Source organism: Ranitomeya variabilis, chromosome 6 (genome assembly GCF_051348905.1).
Source record: "Ranitomeya variabilis isolate aRanVar5 chromosome 6, aRanVar5.hap1, whole genome shotgun sequence".
NCBI lineage: Eukaryota > Metazoa > Chordata > Amphibia > Anura > Dendrobatidae > Ranitomeya > Ranitomeya variabilis.
In genome coordinates this window covers 398,452,356-398,474,323 of record NC_135237.1, presented here as the reverse complement: position 1 = coordinate 398,474,323, position 21,968 = coordinate 398,452,356, and the positions used below count along the sequence as shown (strand labels likewise).

The window sequence follows — 21,968 nt, the reverse complement described above, 5'->3', positions numbered from 1 at the left end:
AAATATGGCGGCAATCTGGCACTTCTGCGATTATATGGAGTGAAGATATTGTTAATTTTGGCAATCTCATAAAATCCTGAAGGGCTGAGGACATCCCACAGCCCAGCCCACGTGAGGTCATGAAAGGGGAGTGTGTGGGTATGACTCAGGTGCTGATAAAAGGTCAAGGTAAATTATGATCTGTGTTCTCGTAGAAAGATGCATATCAGTGTATGATTCCCATCACTGGACATTTTTCAATCGAAGTGCTCTCCTTTGCTAAGCCGAATCATCGTTTTGATCAGTCTAGTAAGTTCTTTGTTAATCCTGTTTTTTTATGTAATTGTATATTGTGCTGTTCAGCTAATCGTCTGCAAAGGGCTTTCAGCCATTACAGGGACATTTGCCTAAAGTTATATGGGTTACTTAATTCATTTTCATAGATAGACATTATTGCTACAGTGTTTGTTGTACTTTGCTGCTTTTGCTATTGTTATTAAATGTCTTCATGTTCTGAAGCTGTTATTCCCACAATGCTTCTCTCTGTAACTCCTCCTATCTCCTTCCTCCCATCCTTTCTGCTGATCATTGCCATCTTGGTAGCATGGATATCAGAACTGAAGAGAGGATTCTCCTGTTACCTCTACCTCCACCTCAATGTTCTACCTCATCTTCATCCATTCATCTTCCCTGACATCTTAACTCATCTCATCAAGGTACTGTGAATAAAATATGTTAAAATTCATCACTGCATCATCCTTCCTTGCAGTCAGTCAAGCAAAGGAGGGAAGGTAGCGAGTAATATTATCTGCCATAGCTTGTCCAGAGATCCATGATCACATCCCTCAGACACATATCATATAGGTGCAAAGGTGACAGAATATATATGCTGTATTGTTTTGTCCCCTTTGTAAAATATTTTGTATATTTTTATTAACATTGCCTATCTGTTCTGAATTAAATATAACATTTAATAGTTCTGTTCTTTTTGTTCTGTAAACTGCACCACAAAGCCATATGCTACCAGAATCAGGCGTACAGTCAGCCTGTATAAAAATGACTGGTGGTAGCAGCAAGTAGTTCTTGGGTAATTATGGAGCTAGCAGTTATCATACCAGGGGTATATACACATATTCCATGCATGGAAATCGGAGGTGTATATACCATACGCTCACTGGTAGTTTCCCATTAACTGGCCTTAGTGTAAACAGCTGCAGCCTCCTCCGTTACTCATAGGTCAATTACGTAATTGTCTTGATGATATGGGGCATCAGAAGACTATTTGAGACAAAAATATAACAGTGTGAGTGGTTCAATTATGACCCACTTGGCTGCAATCTTTGACAATTGGTGGCAGCGGTGGAATTCTGCATGAAACCTCCCGTGTCCCCTCCTTTACAAGTATGAATATATAGGATCTATAGGCATTACCTGTGTTGAAATAATGAATGAATACAAACTAATTTTTCAAAACATCTTGACTTAATGCCTAATTCTGCATTCAGGACCTGAAAATTACGTCACGGCTTGCTGTGATTGGTCGCGTCGCGGTCACATGGGCTGCACGCAACCAATCACAAGCCGTGACGTAATTTTAAAATGCGCGCGTTTCCTGCCTCCCGTGACGTCACGGCTTGTGATTGGTCGCGTCGCCCATGTGACCGTGACGCGACCAATCACAAGCCGGAACGTAATTTTAAAATCCTGAATACCTAGAATTAGGCATCGAGGACCTGAAAATTACGTCACGGCTTGCTGTAATTGGTCGCGTCGCGGCCACATGGGCGGCACGCGACCAATCACAAGCCGTGACGTCACGGAAGGAAGTAAACGCAGGCATTTTAAGCAAAGAACGCTGCCGGTTCCCTCGGTGAGGTCCAGGCTGCGTCGGAGAGGTGAGTATAGCAATATTTTTTATTTTAATTCTTTATTTTACACATTAATATGGATCCCAGGGCCTGAAGGAGAGTTTCCTCTCCTTCAGACCCTGGGAACCATCAGGGATACCGTCCGATACTTGAGTCCCATTGACTTGTATTGGTATCGGGTATCGGTATCGGATTAGATCCGATACTTTGCCGGTATCGGCCGATACTTTCCGATACCGATACTTTCAAGTATCGGACGGTATTGCTCAACACTAATCATGAAGTCATCTTCATGGCATTGCTGACGTTGTCTCCAGACTAATCTCTGGCTGTCATTGCATTTAAGACAAAAGTGGGACTCATTACTGAGGACAATATCCCTTCACTTTAGCCTCTATTACTCCTTGACAGCCTTTTGTCTCCATTGGCAACACCATGAACGCTTTCACTATAGAAGATTACACTGGCCCCACACTCAAAATTATGGTGTGAGGTGGCATAATATATGGTATCCTTTATTTCAGTTTTGCACACTTTACAAATGGACTAGAAATAAGATGAGTGATTGCAAGCGTGCTTGATATTATACTCACTATCAGTGACAGCATTGATGCATATAGATTAATATAAACAGAGACACACTAACCCAGCTCACCTTTCTGCATGCTCACTGGCCCTTAGCTATGTTGAAATGTGCCATCTCCATGAACAGTAAGAATGATGCAGTGAGTCTATGAAACTATTTGACACTCAGTTCAATGGGTACTAGACAGATAGGGATAAGTAATGTGATCTGGGCAATGTCACTCAGTAACAGTGATTATGATTTTTATTAAGAATCCCTCGTCCAGGGCGGTATGGGAGTGCCCTAGGCCTACATCTGCCTACTCTTTGCCCTAACCTTGAATGCTACGAACATCATCTGTCAGGGTAGTTTTTGGAGGTCGAATGGTTGTCCCATCAAAATAGGAAGCATAGGGGCTATGTCATTAATTTATAGCAAATCAGGTTATACAATAATAGCTTGCAACCATCCAAGATACAGTAGAACTGTCCTACATTTGGAGAGCTTGTCTGCTGCCACAGTAAGTTGGAGAAATATCCCGACTTCAGCTCCTTAGATATACAGAAACATCTGAATATAACAGTGGGATAGGAACTATCTGATCCCTCTTTTACTATTTAGGCTGTGTGCACACGTAGCAGATTTTTTGCATTTTTTCTTCACGTTTTTTCGCTATAAAAACGCTATAAAACCGCGAAAAAAACGCATACATTAAGCATCCTACTTAATAGAATGCAATCCACATTGTTTGTGCACATGCTGCGTTGTTTTCCAGAGCGGAATTGCATTCCAGAAAAAAACGCAGCATGTTCATTAAATTTGCGGAATCGCAGGGATTCCGCACACCTAGGAATGCATTGATCTGCTTACTTTCCGCATGGGGCTATGCCCACCATGCGGGAAGTAAGCAGATCATGTGCGGTTGGTACCCAAGGTGGAGGAGAGGAGACTCTCCTCCACGGACTGGGCACCATATAATTGTTAAAAAAAAGAATTAAAATAAAAAATAGTGATATACTCACCTTCTGATTGCCCTGGAGTCTTCCCGCCTTTCAGCAGTGCACGCGGCCGCTTCCGTTCCTATAGATGCTTTGTGTTCAGGACCTGCGATGACGTCCCGGGCACGTGACCGCGATGACGTCGCGGTCACGTGACCGCGACGTCATCGCAGGTCCTGAACACAAAGCATCTATAGGAACGGAAGCAGCCGCGTGCAGCGCTGAGGAGATCGGGGGCCATCAGAGGGTGAGTATAACCATTTTTTTATCATTTTATTATTTTTAACATTATATCTTTCTACTATTGCTGCTGCCTAGGCACCATCAATAGTAAAAAGTTGGTCACACTTGTCAAACACTATGTTTGACAAGCATAACCAACCTGTCAATCAGTTTTCTAAGCGATGCTACAGATCGCTTGGAAAATGCTATCATTCAGCAAGCTAATTATGCTTGCAAAATGCTAGGAATATGCATGCCAATTCCACATGCGATATACCCACGGCAGGAGTTGCAGAATTGCCGCGGAAATTTCCGTGGCAATTCTGCAACGTGTGCACTTAGCCTTAGTCTATTTTGAAATTGAAAATCCTGCTGAACTTTTGATCACCTGATGTTCTTTATAAAGACTGACGGTAGACTAGGGATCCGATGGTTGACGACACAGGCAAGGAATGCATGTGTGTAGCAGAGCTTTGTGTGTTTTTGAAAGTAAGATGCTTGTGTATGTGTGAGTTGTTGTGGCAGACCTTGGCGTTGTTATAATGGGCTGTGCCTGTGTTGATGTAGTAGAGGTGCATGTGTCTGTACACTGTGGAGGAATTATACTATATGTGAGGGGCTGTATGGGCATCATACTGTGTGATAAGGCAGTGTGGGCATCTTAATTTGTGAGGGAGCAGTAAGAGCAGGCCGGAGCGAGCCGTCCCCTCCCCCCAGACGGCGTACGTGCAGGCCGTCATGACAGGGGTTTGGAGCAGAAGGGTAGAGGGTGGGGTCATGTTTAAGGGGAGGGGGGTAGTATGCATTAGGTGGGGTTTATAGGGAAATGAGGGGGTGGGGTTGACCAGTTCCCGCTCTGGAGGCCAATCGTGAGATCCCGGCCGCCCGCCCTGTTTTTTGTTTTTGTTTTCTCGTTTAGAGGGTTTTTTCTGGGCTAGTTGCTCTGGGTCATAGTGGCTGGTAGCGGTGGGAGGGGTCCTTGGAGTTGGTAATAAATTGGCCTGGGGGATCCGTCGGGATACGGATTCTTCAGTTGGTGTAAAGTTTGGTTTCGGGTCTGGTGGTTTGGGGGGATCTTGGCAACGGTGGGCCGGATTCCCAGGTGTTAAGTGGACAATGGTTACCCTTCGGGGTATTTTGGTGCTCCCAGGTAATGGCTGGGGGTAAATTATGGTCTGTTTTCCGTCCACTATATATTATGGTTTACCACCAGTTTGGAGCTTCAAGGACCTCCCCACGTTACTTTACCGTTATGTTTGTATGGTTATAATAAAGGCCACTGTGGCCAATTATTATCCAAGCTTTGAATCCTGTCTTTATTGGAAATGGGGTTTATCCGGGAATTTGGGGAGGGGGCCGAAAGGTAGGAGAATCCTACTGAGCTATCGAACAATACCAATGTCATGGACACAATACCTTGTGTTGAGAGCTATTAGGTCATAAAACTATAAGGGGCTATGCATGCATTATACTGGGTGTGGGAGCTGAGGGGGCATCATACTGTGAGAAAATGTATTGTGGGGGTTACCATGCTGTATGTGATGCACTTTGGATGGGATAATACTGAATGAGCGACAATTTGGGAGGCATCATACAATATGGAAGGTACTGGGGTGGAATCATACTGTAAGAGGGGCACTATATGAAGAGCATCATTCTGTATGGGGCACTGTGGAGGAAATACTTGGGTAGTAATGTATGGGCATCTTACTGTGCATGTGGAGATAACTGTGGCGGCATCATACTGTAGGGGGGCACTTTTGGGGACAGCATACTGTATAGGGAGTGCTATGGAGAGCATCATACTATCTGTGGGGAATGTACTGTGGGGGCGCTGGAATGTACACTCATGATTAAAAGTTATGAGACTTCCACAAATGTTGGTTTTCACATTTTGCAGCTGCTGTGTTTTTAGATATTCTAGTCAGAATGTTATGACTATGCTGAAATACAATTATCAGCACTTCATACATTTTTAAACTTTTTTTGAGAAATGCAAAAACACAGTATTTACAGTGAAGATCCTTATTTTTCAAGACTTATTTAGTAAGCCCTGCCATACTAGATATTTGCTTCTGGACGAAATCCTGACTGATGGCAACCTATTCTTGGTGTTATGACTGCCAAAGCACATTCACACAAGTAATGTATAAACCAGGAAGACAAATACCTGAACCTGACAGGTCCCTGTCGAAGTTAGGAAAAAAGCCCTTCTCTGACCTTGGTCTGTCACTGCCTGACCTCGGATGTTGGCACCCTAAGAAAATGCAATGCCCCCACTCGACAGCGGCTTACCATGAATGAACTTAGCAGCTCCTAGGATCACTAGTAATAAAGAAATCCCACAAGAAACAACTGTAACCACACAAAATATGACTAAGTGAGTGAATCCAGCGGTCTATCACCAGCAGTAAACAACAGTAGGGGAAGCTATTTAAAGCTGCACCTGAAAGGTGACAGACAAATAGAGTAAATGAAAACCACTTGTTACCCTAAACTGACAGAAACAAAGGTGACAGCACTAAAACACCCAAAGAAAATGTGAATCAACTGTGCTCAGCAGAAAGAGACACCAACCACAGAACACAGATTCAAGGCTTCGGATCCAGAGGCATGACACTTATCTAATCAGTGATTTGAGTTTGTCACAATTTATGTGATTTTGTTTGCACACTCAGTTTTTGAAAATTGACCACAGGGTTTTAATGTGATTGAGATCTGGGGAGTTTCTTGGCTATTGACCCAAACTTTCAATATTTTGCTCACTACGTCACTTGGTTTTCACTTTTGACTTGTGACATGATGCTCCAACATGCTGGCAAAAGTTCATCACCAAATTGTTCCAAGATCATTGGGAGAAGTAGCTCTTGGAGCATGTTTAGATATTTTTCTTTTTTCATGTCAGTGTTCGCAAGCAAAATTATGAGTGAGCTCACTCTTTTATATGAAAAGCAACCCCACACTTGAAAGGTCTCAGGAAACTTTACTGTTGTTGGCATGACACGGGACTCATGGTAGCTCACTTTTCTTCTCTGGAAAATCATTCTTCTAAATGTACCAAACAGTCTGAAAAAGCTTCAACAACGAAAATAACTTTACCTCCATCCTCTACAGTCCAATCCCTGTAGTTCTTGCTTAATGTCAGTTTGTCCTTGATGTTTTTCTTGGAGAGAAGTAGTTTCTTTGCTGCCATTATTGACAGCAGGCGAGCCTCTAAAAACCTTCTCTTCACAATGTGCAGATGCATTGACAACTAACTTTTGCTATTCTTGTGCAATCTCTGTACTGGTGTTAAATCTATCATATAGCTCAATCCACTTTAGGAGATGGTCATGGTGTGAGGGTGATCTCTTAAAGTGAGATCAATATGATTGCTTGTACCTGACCAAATATAAGCTGAGTGCGCGCTTAAGAATGCATCAGACACACAGACGCACACTTCCTCTCTCAGTCAAGCTTTGTGCCCAACTGAACTTTATTCTGAACAAAGGAAGATACTAAAAACAGGAAATAGGGGAGGTCGCACAACTTCTGAATAGTTAGTGTCACTCTGATTGGTTCATTCCAAGCTTCATTTCCAAATACGGTGTATTCCAGTGCCTTCACTCCTGCATTCCAAAGATTCCTTCCAGGACCGTTTCAAGGATCTTCAAGACAGTTTCAAAGACACAATCGCCATCTTGCTACACCATATCTGAACTGACTTATATAAGGTTTAATAATTGATTTCATTAGACATTTTCTCCTTCACAATCCCCCCTAAATCAATTATTAACCTGATGTCACAATGTAATATGACCCAATAGGTGGTCAGTCAATGAATGCACAACACACAGAAAGGGATGGAAAATGGGGAAAGGAAGGCCTTACCAATAGGGAAATGGGGAATGGTCACCACCTGAATTTAACCTGAGCCTGTCCCTGCACTGCCCTAACGCCCTAAGTGGGTCCTTCCCCCCACCACCACCAGGAACCTCGTCCCTCACTGATACCTAACTCTGACCTGACTAGTGCACTGGCCGGCAAGGACGCTAGCCTCACCACTGCAGATAATACACACAGGGGACAGTGACAGGGTACAGTGACAAACACAAAAAGAACAAAAAGAAAACACAGTATATGGATTGTGACATCTGAGCTGTCCTTTAGACGGGCAATATTGAACTTTTACCCCCCTTGGTGCAATCTTTATTCATGTAGAAGTCAGAATTATTTATTCCCAACTAATAAATCGAATTGGTCTTTAGGGGTTTTATAGTAGAATCATGGCCATCATCATCTTCTTGGAAAGCCAGGGTAGGGGTCAGGCTGTTTAACACAAGGAAATATACAACAAGAAACCACAGACATGAAAATAAGGATTACCATAATAATTGTACCAATCTGTGCCAACCATTTCTGCCATCCCGTCATTCACCCAAACCAAGTATCCCAAGGATCATCAAATCCTGAATTTTTCTTAAGTTCCTCAGATAGGGATTCAAGCTTTTTTATAGCTAAGGTAACCTTTCCATTCGGGCCTGTGTTATTGGGAATAAAGGTACAACAAGTTTCTCCAATCATTTTACATACCCCTCCTTTCTCTGCTAGTAACATATCCAAAGCCATCCGGTTTTGGAAAGCCATAGTGGATGTAGCTTCCAACTGTTCAGCTATCCCCTTTAATGCATCCTTAGTATAATTTATGAATCTTTGTTGGTTATAATATATGTAGTTAATCCAATCTACGTTTTTATTGACAGTTACAATAGGGATTATAGACTCAAATCCTGCTTTAACCTGGTTCCTTGCTTTAAACTCATCAGGGACCCCCCTTGGTACCCCTATAGCATCAATATACACATGAGGGTCAAAGCTTTCTTTTGGGGCAATTACTCTTTTCATACGTTGGGGCTGTTTCTGATTAGTCAAAGGCGAACCTTCAGGGATAAGATGGAAAGGCATGATGGCCTTGGCCAAAGTACACTGTCCCGTCCAATTACCCTCTAACTTAGACCTTATCTTCATAGCCCCACATATCCAGAATATGTCCGCTACTGAGGAGACCTGCTGTGTTAACTTCTCAGGGGTTGCTGAGGAGTAATTATAGCAAAAACCCTTACTAAAATTCCCCAAGAAACGGCCCTCTCCTTGCACTTGCATACAGGTGTAATTACCAGGATAGATAGTAATACTTCTACCAAGAAACAGAATTTTATCCAACACAGGATATTTATCCCTCCATCTCCCACATTGTGTATTATTAGTGGAGGTGTTGGTAAAGAGGGCAAGGACACACTCTTCCTCCAATTCAGGGATTAATAGGGGAACAGATCCCAAATGAGGCCTGGCTGCTGCACACACATAACAATTGGATCTATTTTGTTGTTGTGCAGTGTACCTCATCCACTCAACCCAGGCGTTAACATCTGTATATCCAGTCTCTATAGTAAGTAAGTGTATCCTCATAAGTGGGGTTCTGGATTGCAGTTATGCCCCTGAAAACACGAACATGTTGAAGAAGTGGAATCCATGGTATTCCAGATTTGTCTCTTTCACCCTGCACATTTGCCCATTCCTGAGACTTCAGCATATCTTTAAGTTGGAAATTGCCTGTTGGGGTCTTTCCCCCCTGACTATAATATGCACCCAAAGTATACTCTCCTGCATCATTAGGTGACGGATCCTCAATAGTGAGTATCAAAGGATGACACTTTGTCCTACATTGGTCACTAGAGTCAGACTTGAGTAGCGTCATCCACGTAAGCAAGGACTTCCCCTTACTACTCTTTTGTTTGAGGGCAGGGGTCAGTTTATATCCCCACCCTTTATCACTTGTATCCCACCCTACAGATGTCCAGGAGCCAGTTTTTTTTCCATCCTTCCCAATTACCACAAATAAAGAATACAAACTGTTCTGTCTTTCCCGAGAGTCGTGACGCTCCTGACTCCCCACACCCACTTCCCTGTATTATGTCACTACAGCGCCCCAGAGTCCTGGTCGTTGCAGTACTGATGCTCTGCCGCTAAGGGGGGCTATGGTACGTCTGATGGCACTGAAGGAGTTCACCTGACCAGGTATCACAGACACCAATACACTTCACAGTCGGCCTCCAGGGGGAGCTAAGGGTGCTATGTATTAGGCCACTCCTCACAATCTGGTAAAACTGGGGGTTAGATAGGAAGTTAGTCAGAAGCTGACTGGGTTGGAACCAGGCAACATCCTGTGGCAGAGGGTGTTGCAGGGGAAGATTCAGGGGGGTCCCTGTCAGGGGTGGGATCCTGACAGAGGCCTAGCGAACAGGAAAGAACGTTACGGGACCGCGCCTGCACTTCATCGCGGCGGTACCCCAAGAAAGGACAAGAAGCGAGGTTTATTGTGCTGAGTGAGAAACGAGATCAACGCAACAAGGAGAAACACCAGTAGGAGTCGTGCTGTAAGACGAGGCAACATCCTACTGAGGCGCGTAGCCGGTGGCCGGAAACGCCAAGGAAGTATTGAGCTCCAGGCCTTACTTCAAACCTATGGCAGGACAGTCAGTTATAGGCGGGCTGTCTCACTCAAATCACCTAAGAAGACATAGGGGGCAACAGTTGGAGAGGGGCGACACTAGGGTCCCAGAAGAGCTCCGAGCCTACCCGTCATACGGGTGCGTCCTAGCCATATCATCTGGGGGGACGAAGAAGAACATCAAAATCGAGTTGTGAGGGAACTTCAGAAACAGACACAACAGTTGTGGGGACTATCCCGTAAGCACAGCAGGGGAGGACCACAACACACAAGCGTTAGAAGGTAGGCACAGATTTCCACCTGCAAAGGGAACTCTGGAGGTGCGATCGGACTGGCCGGACTCACGCAGCCCGGTTAACCGTATTCTGGACTGAGGATCCTAAAGCCTTCAGTAAAGAGGTAAAGAGACTGCTACCTGGTGTCCTCATTATTCACCGCGACCTGCACCACACCACCACATCATCACTCTCCACCTTCATTGGACGCCCCTCAGGAGGGTCACGGGCCGGGTCTAGCCACCGTGACAACCCCAAAACTAAGACAGAGAGGCTCGGTACCGGGTACCCCTCGGCCCTGCGGCAGTGGGGCCGCTCCATCACAAGCATCAAACCCATATGTGGCCACCACTGTACTCGAGGAATTGTACCAGAAAGTAATAATTCGCTTTTTTTTAGTTACAGCTACCTGTTGCCCAGTTTTTATACATATCAGCAATAGGTAGCCGATGGCAAGGATATGTATTACTCGGGTGGTTGGTCCACTTTTTTGCAATGTGAGGCGTGGATCCATGTTGATCTCCCTTCGAGTTTCACTGAGGTAGGCGTTGTCAGGAGAAATTTGTACGGACCCTCGTATCTGGTCTCAAGAGGTGGTTTTCTAGTGAACCTTTTAACCAGGCCGAAGTCCCCGGGTTGCAAACTGTGGGTAGACTCGTCTTGGTCAGGATCTGGAATGGAAGACAAAACCTTTGCATGTGTTACTGACAATTCTTTAGTTAGTGCAATAACAAAATTAACCAATCCATCATGCCCTACACTAAGCTGCTGAGGAAAATAGCATCCTAACCTGGGTGGGCCACCGAAAAGAATCTCATAGGGTGTCAGTCTGTGTACCCCCCTAGGAGTGTTTCGGACAGAGTATAGGGCAATTGGGAGAATATCTGGCCAGGGTAAGGACACTTCCTGACTGATTTTTAGAATTTTGTTTTTGAGGGTGCCATTGAGTCGCTCAACCTTACCACTACTTTGTGGGTGATATGGTGTGTGTAAGCCCAGTCCCGCCCCAACCATGTCCCAAAGTTTTTTTGTGATTACTGCTGTGAAGGCCGGACCTTGGTCACTCTCCACAACTTCTGGGATTCCAGAATTGGCGTAGCTATGCCCGGTGCCACATAGTACTTGTTGATAGTGTCATGCATCTGGTTCTTTCCTCTGTGGGCCACTCCATGGGCCCATGCTATAACTGGGGAGTATAGGCTTCGGGGAAGGCATAATTTGGTACCTATTTGCCATAATCCATCTTGAACTTTTAGTGCCTTCTTGCTGATCCATTGGTCTATTTCCTCAGGCTCCATTTGGTCCTGATGTATCTTTAGTTTGGTCACAGGAGGTAGCTGTGGTTCTTCATTTTTCCGCATAGCTTTGTTTTTACTCCTTGTGACCACATACATCCCTACTTCCTCTTTCCCTGGTTCCCACAGGGCTGCCTGTTTTGCCATCTGATCTGCAAAGTAGTTTCCTTTTTCTTCTGCAGAGCCCAGCTTGCCATGAGCCTTGGTCTTAACGACTGCTACTGTCTTCGGGAGCGTCAGAGCCTCCATTAACTGGCGAATTGCTTCGGCATTCTTCACAGGGGTCCCAACTGAGGTTTGGAACCCTCTAGTGGCCCACAGTTGTCCAAAATCATGGGCAATTCCAAAAACATATCTGGAGTCTGTGTAGATGTTAACCACCTTCCCCTCTGTAATCCTGCAGGCTTCAGTTGCAGCTTTGAGTTCGGCTTCCTGTGCTGACATTGAAGGTGGCAAGGATCCAGCTGAAATAAGTTCTTCTTGGGTCACTACAGCCCATCCAGTGTGAAATCATCCAGTATCATCAGCATATCTGGATCCATCTGTATACACCACAAGTTCGGCTCCTGGTAGCGGTGTTTCCTATACCCTAGGTAAATGTTGAGTCTCTGATAGCATGTGCTCCAGACAGTCAGGATTGAAGGGACCTAGTTCATCTGGTAAAAGGTCATTTGGAGGGTTGGTGGTTTCTGGCCATGGGTGGTCGAGGTCCACTGAATCCCCCCTGGAAAGAGGAAGTAGGGTGGATGGATTCAGCACAGTACTTCTCTTCAGTGTTACATTCGTTGGAAGGAGAAGAGAACATTGGAGCCTGAGGTGTCACTGAGTAGACAGATGCTGAGGCTGTGTCTGGGAAAGGATGGCTTGTATATCATGAGGAGCATAGAGAACAACTTGGTGTCCCAGAGTTATATCTGCTGTCTTATCCAAGAGAATGTGAGCTGCATGGACAGCTCTGAGACAGGATGGTGAGGCAAGGGAGACTGGGTCTAGTTTTCGGAATAGTATCCAAGAGGACGCATTTTTCCTCCATGCTTCTGGCATAAAACTCCAGCTGCGTAGCCGTCAATTTCACTGATGAAGAGAGTAAAAGGCAAATCATAATTTGGTATACCAAGCGCTGGTGCTGACATGATAGCTTCTTTCAGAGCATCAATATTGCATTCGGAGCTGGGAGAAAGTCTGAAGCAGGAACCACTGACTGCACCTGACTTAAGATCCTCATACAGATGTGCCAGAAGTTGCGATGCATTCGGGATCCACTGGCGGCAGTAGGTAACAAGTCCGAGAAAAGATTGAAGTTGCTTGAAACCCCTTGGTGTGGGTATCCCATATATAGCTTCCTTTCTCTCAGTGGTTAGATGTTTGAGTCCTTGGGAGATGCAGTGTCCAAGAAAAGTAACTATACTCTGGCACCATTGTACCTTGGCTAGTGAGACCTTGCAGTTCTGTGAGGAAAGGAACAAGAGAAGAGCCAGACTGGACGTCGTGCAGGATTCCTCATCTGCGGCACACAGGAGGAGGTCATCAACGTACTGCAGGAGAATGACCTGAGGATGAGCGTCCTTCCAAGGTTGAAGGCAGATCTGGAGAGTCTGAGAGAACTGGTTAGGAGAGTTCTGGGCCCCTTGAGCCAAAACAGTCCATGTATATTGGGACCACTGGTAGGTAAAAGCAAACAGATATTGGCAGTCTGGGTGTAGAGGAATGCTGAAAAAGGCATTAGCTAGATCGATGACAGTAAATGTCACTGCCATAGATGGAATTTCTGATAGAAGAGTATGAGGGTTGGGAACCACTGGAGTGTCGAGAACTGTGGCAGCATTGACGGCTCTCAGGTCTTGAACCATCCGGAATTTTTCTGGTTCCCCTTTTAAAGTTCTTTTCTTGATGGGAAAAAGAGGCGTATGGCACGGGGAAACACATCTGATAAGGGCTCCGTTGGCCAATAAGGCGGCTATCTGTTCACCCAAAGATACTTCCTGGGACCGCTTTAAAGGGTACTGTGGTTTCCTCGGGAGCTGGGCGCCTTCTTTAAGGTATACTCTCACAGGCGGTACCTTAAGTTTTCCAATATCTTCAGGGCCTGTAGCCCAAAGACTGGATGGTATTTGTGCCAGAATATGGTCTGGTATGGGTGTGAAGCCAACTGCGAGATTTAAAAGGAGAGGTGAAGCAACAAGGGTGCATTCTTCTTCCATGGTAAGGGGATCTCGTAGAGTATTTGACATACCGTCTTCCGAATAGGAGATGGTAGCTTTAAGTTTTGACAGAAGATCTGCTCCAAGTAAATTAACCGGGCATGTAGGAGAGATTACCAACTGAGCAACTGTTTCTTGATATGGTCCAATTTGTATAGGTTTCGTTAGATATGATTTCCTTGCGGCGCCATCCACGCCAATACAGGTAATGAGGTCTTCAGTTGCGAGAGAGGAGAATGGGAGGTCTTGCTGGCGTATAACCATTCTGGCTGTGCCCATGTCTACAAGGAAGGGGATTCACTTAGTTACAACATTGAGGGTTACCTTAGCCATGGGACCAGAAGGAACAGAGGCCAGCAGAGACACGGGTTTGCCCATTTCCTAGCGTTGATATGCATGTTGTTCGACTTGGGTTGGCATGGACTGTTGAACTTGGTTGGGGACTGGAAGAGACGTCTCATAAAGACTCCGAGGTCTGAAGGGTAGAAGACAAAGGTGTTGTGGAGTTCAGCAGGTCATGCTGAAGTGACCTTCTCGATCGCACCTGAAGCAGGTCCTAAAGCATTGACGCATACCATCTTGAGTTCCAGGCGGTCTGTAAGCCAAGCTGGGGACAGAGTAATACTGTGGTGGCCTGTTTTGCAGTTGGGTCATCTGCATCAGTGGGGCGGTGGTCATCTGCATTAGTGGGGTAGCTGGTGCCTCCTTCTTAGATGCTGACAACTTCTCATACCCTTTAGCAATCAACAAAACTGTCCTGAGGTCAAGGTTGCTGTACTCCGGATGATGGGTGGTGAACATGGTTCTTATGTCTTCCTGCAACCCTTCCATGAAGGAGGACACAAGGAGTTGAAGTTGGTTCTTGATATCCTGTTGGAACCCCAGATCCTGGAATAATTGTACGATACGAGCATACTTTTCAATGCTTTCTCCAGACTCTTGATGTACATCTGTCAAGGAAATGGATTGGTCTGTCAATTTATCTTGGGCCCAGGCCTTCAGTTGGTCACAAAATTCTAACCCTGACTCCCACGTGGTGTCACACACTAGTCTAGAGTCGTTCAGGGAAGCTTCTATCACAGGCCAATAGATGTCACCTGCTTTTACCCATGCAAGGGCCTGAAGATCTTGCCAGGTGGCTGAATATAATTTTTGTATTTGAACAATGCATCTGTAGAATGGCGTGGGTTGGAGTTCTGGATCTGGTAAAGTGGACACGAGGGTAGCAGCTTGCTGAGGAGTGAACTTAACATACATCACAGGTTCAGGTACTCATAGGACCGCAGTTTTGGTGTTTTGGGGTGGTGGTGGTAGCGGCGGAGATAGCCCATGGAGCAGTTCCAGATCTTCCTCATCTTTAAGTAATGGAGCAGGGATATGTGGCAGGGGTAGCTGTACTGGGGATCGGGCGGTAGGTGCCACCCATGCTTGGCAGGCATGATTCAGGGCTTGGGCTGTTCTGTCATCCTCAGTGACAAGCCTGATTTCAGAGAGTGAGCGTGAGACTGTGCAGTAGGTACGAATTGCGTCAACCATCTCTTTAGCACAAGCTAGGAGCGGGAACCCAAAGATGCCGGCCCTAATAGCGGGTAGGGCTATTGTCTTCACATTCTGATTCATGTGAGCATAGTCCAAAGCAGCCAACACTGCTTGTCTGAGGATTGCTGCACTTCCATTTGGATCGGCAGGGTTATAGATTGGTCCAACAGCATGTATGATGAATGTTGTGGGTAATTTACCGGAATTGGTGACGACAGTGTGGCCTGGGTGAATAGGACCTTGCCGGCGAATGATGGTGTCACACTCACGCTGGATGTCTTCACCTCCTGCTAAAGTTATTGTCTTTGCCAGCCCTGCCGTATGTCTAAGGTTAGTATTTGCTGAATTCAATATGGCATCCAACCGCTGTGTAACTATGTCACCAAGGCCCACCGTTAGGAGTGGGCCCAAGAGAAGGTGTTGTTCAAAGAGAGGTGTCCATTGTTCAGGGGTGGTCCTGTCACGGTTGAGGCCTCATCCCATTCAGCACTTGAGGGTATTGGGTTCTGGTATGAGGGAGCTCCGGGGAGACTGGGTGCCCCTCCCGGCTCACCCGGATTGTATGGAGGTGGTGCGTGTCCCTGAGCAGATACAGTGGCCGGATACCCAGAACTCTGGTTACCATAAGCATGGGAGACAGACGGACGAGGGCTTAGTACTGGGGATGACTGAATGTAAGGAAATAGGTTTGACATTGCGGATGTAGGCACTAATGGATTAGGTGGTGGAGTGTAATATTGACCATTAAGAGTGAGGACGGGGTAGGCTGCTGCAGGCACTGGTGTGGTTTCAGTCAGGGCCTTCTCAGGGTGTGATTCGGGTGTACCAAGATGGCCGACAGTGGAAGCTGGGGGCTGGATGGGGTGTGGTTTGGGGGCACCAAGATGGCCGACAGTGGAAGCTGGGGGCTGGGTGTCCGGACACACCAACTGTGTTACCAGAGTTGGGACAGGTGGGGGTGGGACAAATGCATTGTCTGGATTTGAATGGGGTGCACCACAGGCAGACCATGTAACATAAAAATCAGGATTCTGTTGACCACAATTTCTGCAAGTCCAATCCCCCTGACCACCATTATTGGGTGTTGGCTGGTCAGCAGTGGCTTTGTAATACACATAATATATTACATTGCCTTTTCCATCTTTCCTCTCCTCTTCCACCCAGCTTTCCTTTGATAGATTTTCTGCTGTCCTGCACCAGGCTAAGGCTGCCTGCAAGAATCCCTCATCCTCCAGCTTCCCTTTCTTTTCTTTAATAACTCCCCGCCATTCTAACAGCTGCAATCTACCTGTCTTGTGGAATCCACATATTTTCATTAATTGCCTCATATTCTGTATGTGCTTCTTTCCGTCTCTGGTAGATACTATCATACTGCAATCTAATCTGCCATCCTCACATTTCCTCCCTCTCTTACAGAATTGCAAAAACTTCTCAATTTTTTTTTTCTTGCTGGCTATAGACAAACAAAAGACTGAGCGTTTTCCAGTCACCAGAAGTCTCAGCCCAAATCTATGAACCACACAGAGAACGAGAGGTGTCTGCTGTATTAATGCCGTGTCTCCCCTCGGACCGCACCGAGTTACCTGGTACTACATAGAATTTGCGCTCACCACAGCACCAACACTAATCTCATATCTCACGTGCGGTCACAGATAGGACGGCTAATTCTGGAAGAGGGACAACACTCTCAGACACACATAACCAGATGGATGGACAAACATAAAAACTGACCGTCCTCTGTAACTGGGATTTCTATCTCAGACCTTGTGCACAATGCTAGGGTTCAAAGAGGTCTCTACCGTTTTTTGCACTATGTGGTTCGACCGCCTGTGATTCTATCATGCCATGCTCCACACCCGAGACTCTAGGAGCAACTTTGCGCTCACCGTATCATAGACAACCTCCTCTCCCCCTGCCTGCTACACACAGGCAGAAGACTCAATACCCCAGAACAGTGCTGGCACATTTAAGACAAAACATGCAACAGGTTAGAAGCAATCAATCATGGTTTGTGCTCCGCACATCCAGTAGCCGTGGGTTCTTTTAAGGCCACCAGGTATATGTATCACACACCCTACCGTGTCAGGGCGGCACAGACACTCTGCAAACACGAGTACCGAACTACAAGAATGGCTCGAGTAACACAAGCAATTACTACATATTCATAAAGAAATCAGCAGACTTACCGTGTTTTTATGGAGGTGATCAGTCTCCTAGTCGAGCCACCCTGGACGTTCTTCCTCGATCCAAGCAGAGTGTCGATGCCTGGCATGCGTATCCCTTAGCAGCATATGTTGTGGCGCCAACATCTGAACTGACTTATATAAGGTTTAATAATTGATTTCATTAGACATTTTCTCCTTCACAATGGCACTTATTGGACTTTCTTGGATGCCTCTGTGTAGGGGAATTAACTATAGGGACATCATATTGTATGTGGGGGGTATACTTTGGAGATAGAATACTCTGTATGAGGGAATGTACTATAGGGACATCATACTGTATGTAGGGGAGTAAACTGTAGAGACATCATACTGTGTGTGGGGAAGTGTAATATGGGGACATCATAAGGTGTGTGGAGGAACGTACTAAGAGAACATGATGCTGTTTGTAAGGTAAAGGCACTTTGGGGGTTTCATGATGTTTAGAGAAAAGTGTACTATGGGAACTCCATACTGTGTGTCTGGGAATTTATTTTTGTGAAGTCATGCTGTGTGTATAGGTAATGTATTGTGGGGCATCATACTTTGTGGAGGATATGTAGTGAAAGGGATATCATATTGCATGCGTTTTGTTATGTATTTTGGGGACATCATAATGTGTATAGGGGGATGTAGTGTGTGGATATCTTACTGTGTGTGTGGAACTGTCCAGCATCATACAGTGTAGGGGAAATGTAATGTGAGGACATCATATTGTGTGTGAAGTGAGGGTGTACTGTGGGGACATCATCCTGTGTGTGGGGAAATGTTTTTCAGGCCATCATACTATGTGCAGGGAATGTACTGGAGGTGCATCAAACTGTGTGTTGGAACCTTATATGGGGATTTCATACTTTCTGTGGGAAAATATACTTTGGAGAAATCATACTATGTGCTTGGAAATGTACTATGAAGCCATCATACTGTGTGTAAGGGGATATACTGTAGTTGGATCATATTGCACATGGAGGAATCTACTGTGGGGAGCATCATACCATGTGTATTATAGTGGCTTCATACTGTGTGCGAGGGTATTATTAGGACCGTGAAGGTTGTAGTATACTGTGCGGAAATATTAATAGGCTTCACTAGGAGCAATATGTTTGGTGAGATTGCAAATAAGTGACTGAGTGGGGGTTGGGTACTTATTTTGTACATAATGAAAATCAGTCTCTTTAATATTTTTCAAAGTTGGGATAGATGTAATTCTTCCTCATTGATCGGACATTTAGGACAGGGGTTGATGGTCCTAAGGAGAACTTAAGCTGTTGCTATAATAATTGTCATCTAGCTTTCCTTGACACGTAAAGAAAAGCTTCATTTTATCAACATCTCAGTTTCACTTGAAAATTATGGACATTGACATTATGAAAAATGTAACTGTATTTAAATCAAAATATCCGACTTGTATACAAGTAAGTGTAAAAACTAAGTTAAATGGGCAAATTGTATTAATATATTTATGTTTTTTTCAGCATATTATAACACTTGTGACAATGGGTTCTGACTATAAAGATCACTGCAGTTCAACTTTCTGAAGAAAAGACCTCCACTTTGTTTAAGTGATGAACTCATCATTGCATCCACGTATACTGGAACTTAATATAAGCAACTTGGATGGCAACAATACGGTGCCCACAAGCAAGACTAAATTATCGTCATGTGATCAAGTGGTAATACCTGCTGAAGTATTTTTAACCCTTGGCATTGTAAGTCTCCTTGAAAACATCTTAGTCATCTCTGCCATTATTAAAAACAAGAATCTGCATTCGCCTATGTATTTCTTTGTGTGTAGCTTAGCAGTAGCTGATATGTTAGTTAGTGTGTCTAATGCATGGGAGACAATCACCATAAATCTTATCAACAATAAACATCTAGTCATGGAAGATGCCTTTGTACGTCATATTGACAATGTTTTTGATTCAATGATCTGTATTTCAGTGGTGGCCTCTATGTGCAGCTTACTTGCCATAGCAGTGGATAGGTATATCACCATCTTTTATGCATTAAGGTACCATAACATCATGACAGTAAGGAGAGCTGGAGCCATTATTGCTTGTATTTGGACATTCTGTACAGGATGTGGTATTATATTTATTCTCTACTATGAATCAACTTATGTAATAATATGTCTTATTACTATGTTTTTCACCATGCTTTTCCTCATGGTATCTTTGTATATTCATATGTTCTTGCTGGCACGCACTCATGTAAAGAGGATAGCTGCTTTGCCAGGCTATAACTCTGTCCACCAGAGAACAAGTATGAAGGGCGCCATTACTCTAACTATATTAATAGGTATATTTATTGTATGCTGGGCACCATTCTTTCTCCATCTAATTCTCATGATTTCATGTCCACAGAACCTTTATTGTGTGTGTTTTATGTCTCATTTTAATATGTACCTCATTCTTATAATGTGCAATTCCGTCATCGATCCTCTGATATATGCATTTCGCAGCCAAGAAATGCGAAAAACATTCAAGGAAATCATTTGTTGCTGCAATCTGCGAATAACCTGTGAGCTGCCTAGCAAATATTAATAATAAAATCCTGAAACCATCATGCTTCTCCTTTTGCTTGCAGTTTCCTTTGTTCATAAATATTTTTATGGTTTTCTTAACAGGTGTGGAGGCGATACACGTGGGCATCAAATGGCTTACAAAAAAATGAAATGCTTAATTTCAAAATGTTCAAAAAACTAAAGTTTATACAACTGAAATAATTAACTAATCTGATAATTATTTCATATAATAAATGGAAATAGTCACATGAAGTTGTATATTCCCAAAAGTACTGTGTATAAATATAATTCTAAATGTTCAAAAATTAGAAAATAAAAATAAAGCAGAAGGATCCTGAATTATAGTGCAGAAGTTATATTTAAAAATTTGGTGTTATGAATTACATATAGTCCTAAGAAACACTAAGCAACCCTGTGAATTCTATAGTTTTTGTATTAGAACATAGCAAAATAAAATCTGGTCCTTTAACCCCTTAATGACAGAGCCAAATTTGTACTCAGTGACCAAGCCAATTTTTTCAATTCTGACCACTGTCACTTTATGGGGTTATAGTTCTGCAACACTTCAACGGATCCCACTGATTCTGAGATTTTTTTTTTTTTCGTGACATACAGTATTGTATTTCATGTTAGTGGATATGATATGACTTGCATTTATTTATGAAAGAAATGGAAATTTGGCAAAATTTTGAAAAGTTTGCAATTTTCAAACATTTTATGAGATAATAACTCAAAAAAGTCAATGGATCCCACTGATTCTAAGATTTTTTCGTGACATTGTTTTTCATGATAGTGGTAAAAATTGATTTGATATTAGTAAAAAAAACAGAGATTTGGTGAAAATTTAAAAATTTGAATTATTTCGCCCTTAAATCAGAAAGTCATTGTTAGGTGTCGAATTCCCACAGCTGAACAGTGGGAATCTCAAACCATGTCCACTGCGGTCTCCCATTCTCTTCTAGCCGCAGTGGAACCTGCTCAGCAGAGATGTCGATCCCAGCATCTGGCTCAAGCCGATACTGTGTGCTTGGTTATTGTGGCCTTTGCAGGCTCAGCCCTTGTAGCCAGCACTGATCAGTGGTGAGCAGACGTTCCAGGGACTATGTCCTGCTTTTCCCCTATTGAGCATGCCCATGGGTCGAATTCTCATTGGAGGTCGGGGGTCACATGCTCAGGTCCTGTAGCGGCTCCTATTGGATCACTAGGAAGGTCCTGGAGAGCTACGGCTATAAAAGGTTCGCATGGCCATATGGCCATGTGCTAGTATAAATCAGTTATTGTGTGTGTGTGGATGTATGCCTGTTCTGGTGAAAGCTCCGAATCATACCCATCTCTACTGTTGATGAATGCTCTCGTATGTTGGAGCTGTCTAGCACCAGTTAGTGCCATCCAGCACCAGGCGCAATCTATAGCATCTATCAGCAGCATTAGCCAGTGCGGCACCGTGCGCAGCCAGTGCGCTTACCTATACCTAGTTAGGGCGGTTAGTGGTGTCCGCCAGAGCGGCGCTGTGTGTACCCAGTGCGCTAAATCTATTTTAAGTTTAGTTCTGTCCTGACATCCGGGCAGTGTAGGGTGGGAATTCCCACTTGGACTCTGCATCTATCTGACTCAGGGCGTCCTCAGGCGCGGGCTCAAAAGCCACCGAGGGTCAGAGCGAGTCCAATCACCAGTTTAGTGGGGGTGATTCATAGGGATCCCACCAGTGTCTTTCAGCTGCACCCTGAGACTGCTAACAGGGCGCAGCATTTATTTGGCGCCTCTGTGAAGCAACAGAGTTCGCTTCCATTCACACTGAGTGAGGTCTAACC

The 21,968-nt window shown here is 44.5% G+C and overlaps 1 protein-coding gene across 2 annotated transcripts in view; it reads left to right on the top strand.

Annotated features, from left to right (window-relative positions):
* Nucleotides 1–20,187, top strand: part of MC5R (melanocortin 5 receptor) — a 192,151-nt gene extending 171,964 nt beyond the window's left edge. The window contains exons 3-4 of one of the 2 annotated variants that reach the window (XM_077267685.1): nucleotides 583–695; nucleotides 19,109–20,187. In XM_077267685.1, coding sequence (XP_077123800.1) covers nucleotides 19,199–20,176 — 978 coding nt within the window. In that variant the 5' untranslated portion in view covers nucleotides 583–695; nucleotides 19,109–19,198 and the 3' untranslated portion in view covers nucleotides 20,177–20,187. The remainder of the gene's footprint in view (nucleotides 1–582; nucleotides 696–19,108) is intronic. The other variant, XM_077267686.1, reaches the window with a different exon arrangement.
* Nucleotides 20,188–21,968: the final 1,781 nt, after the last annotated feature.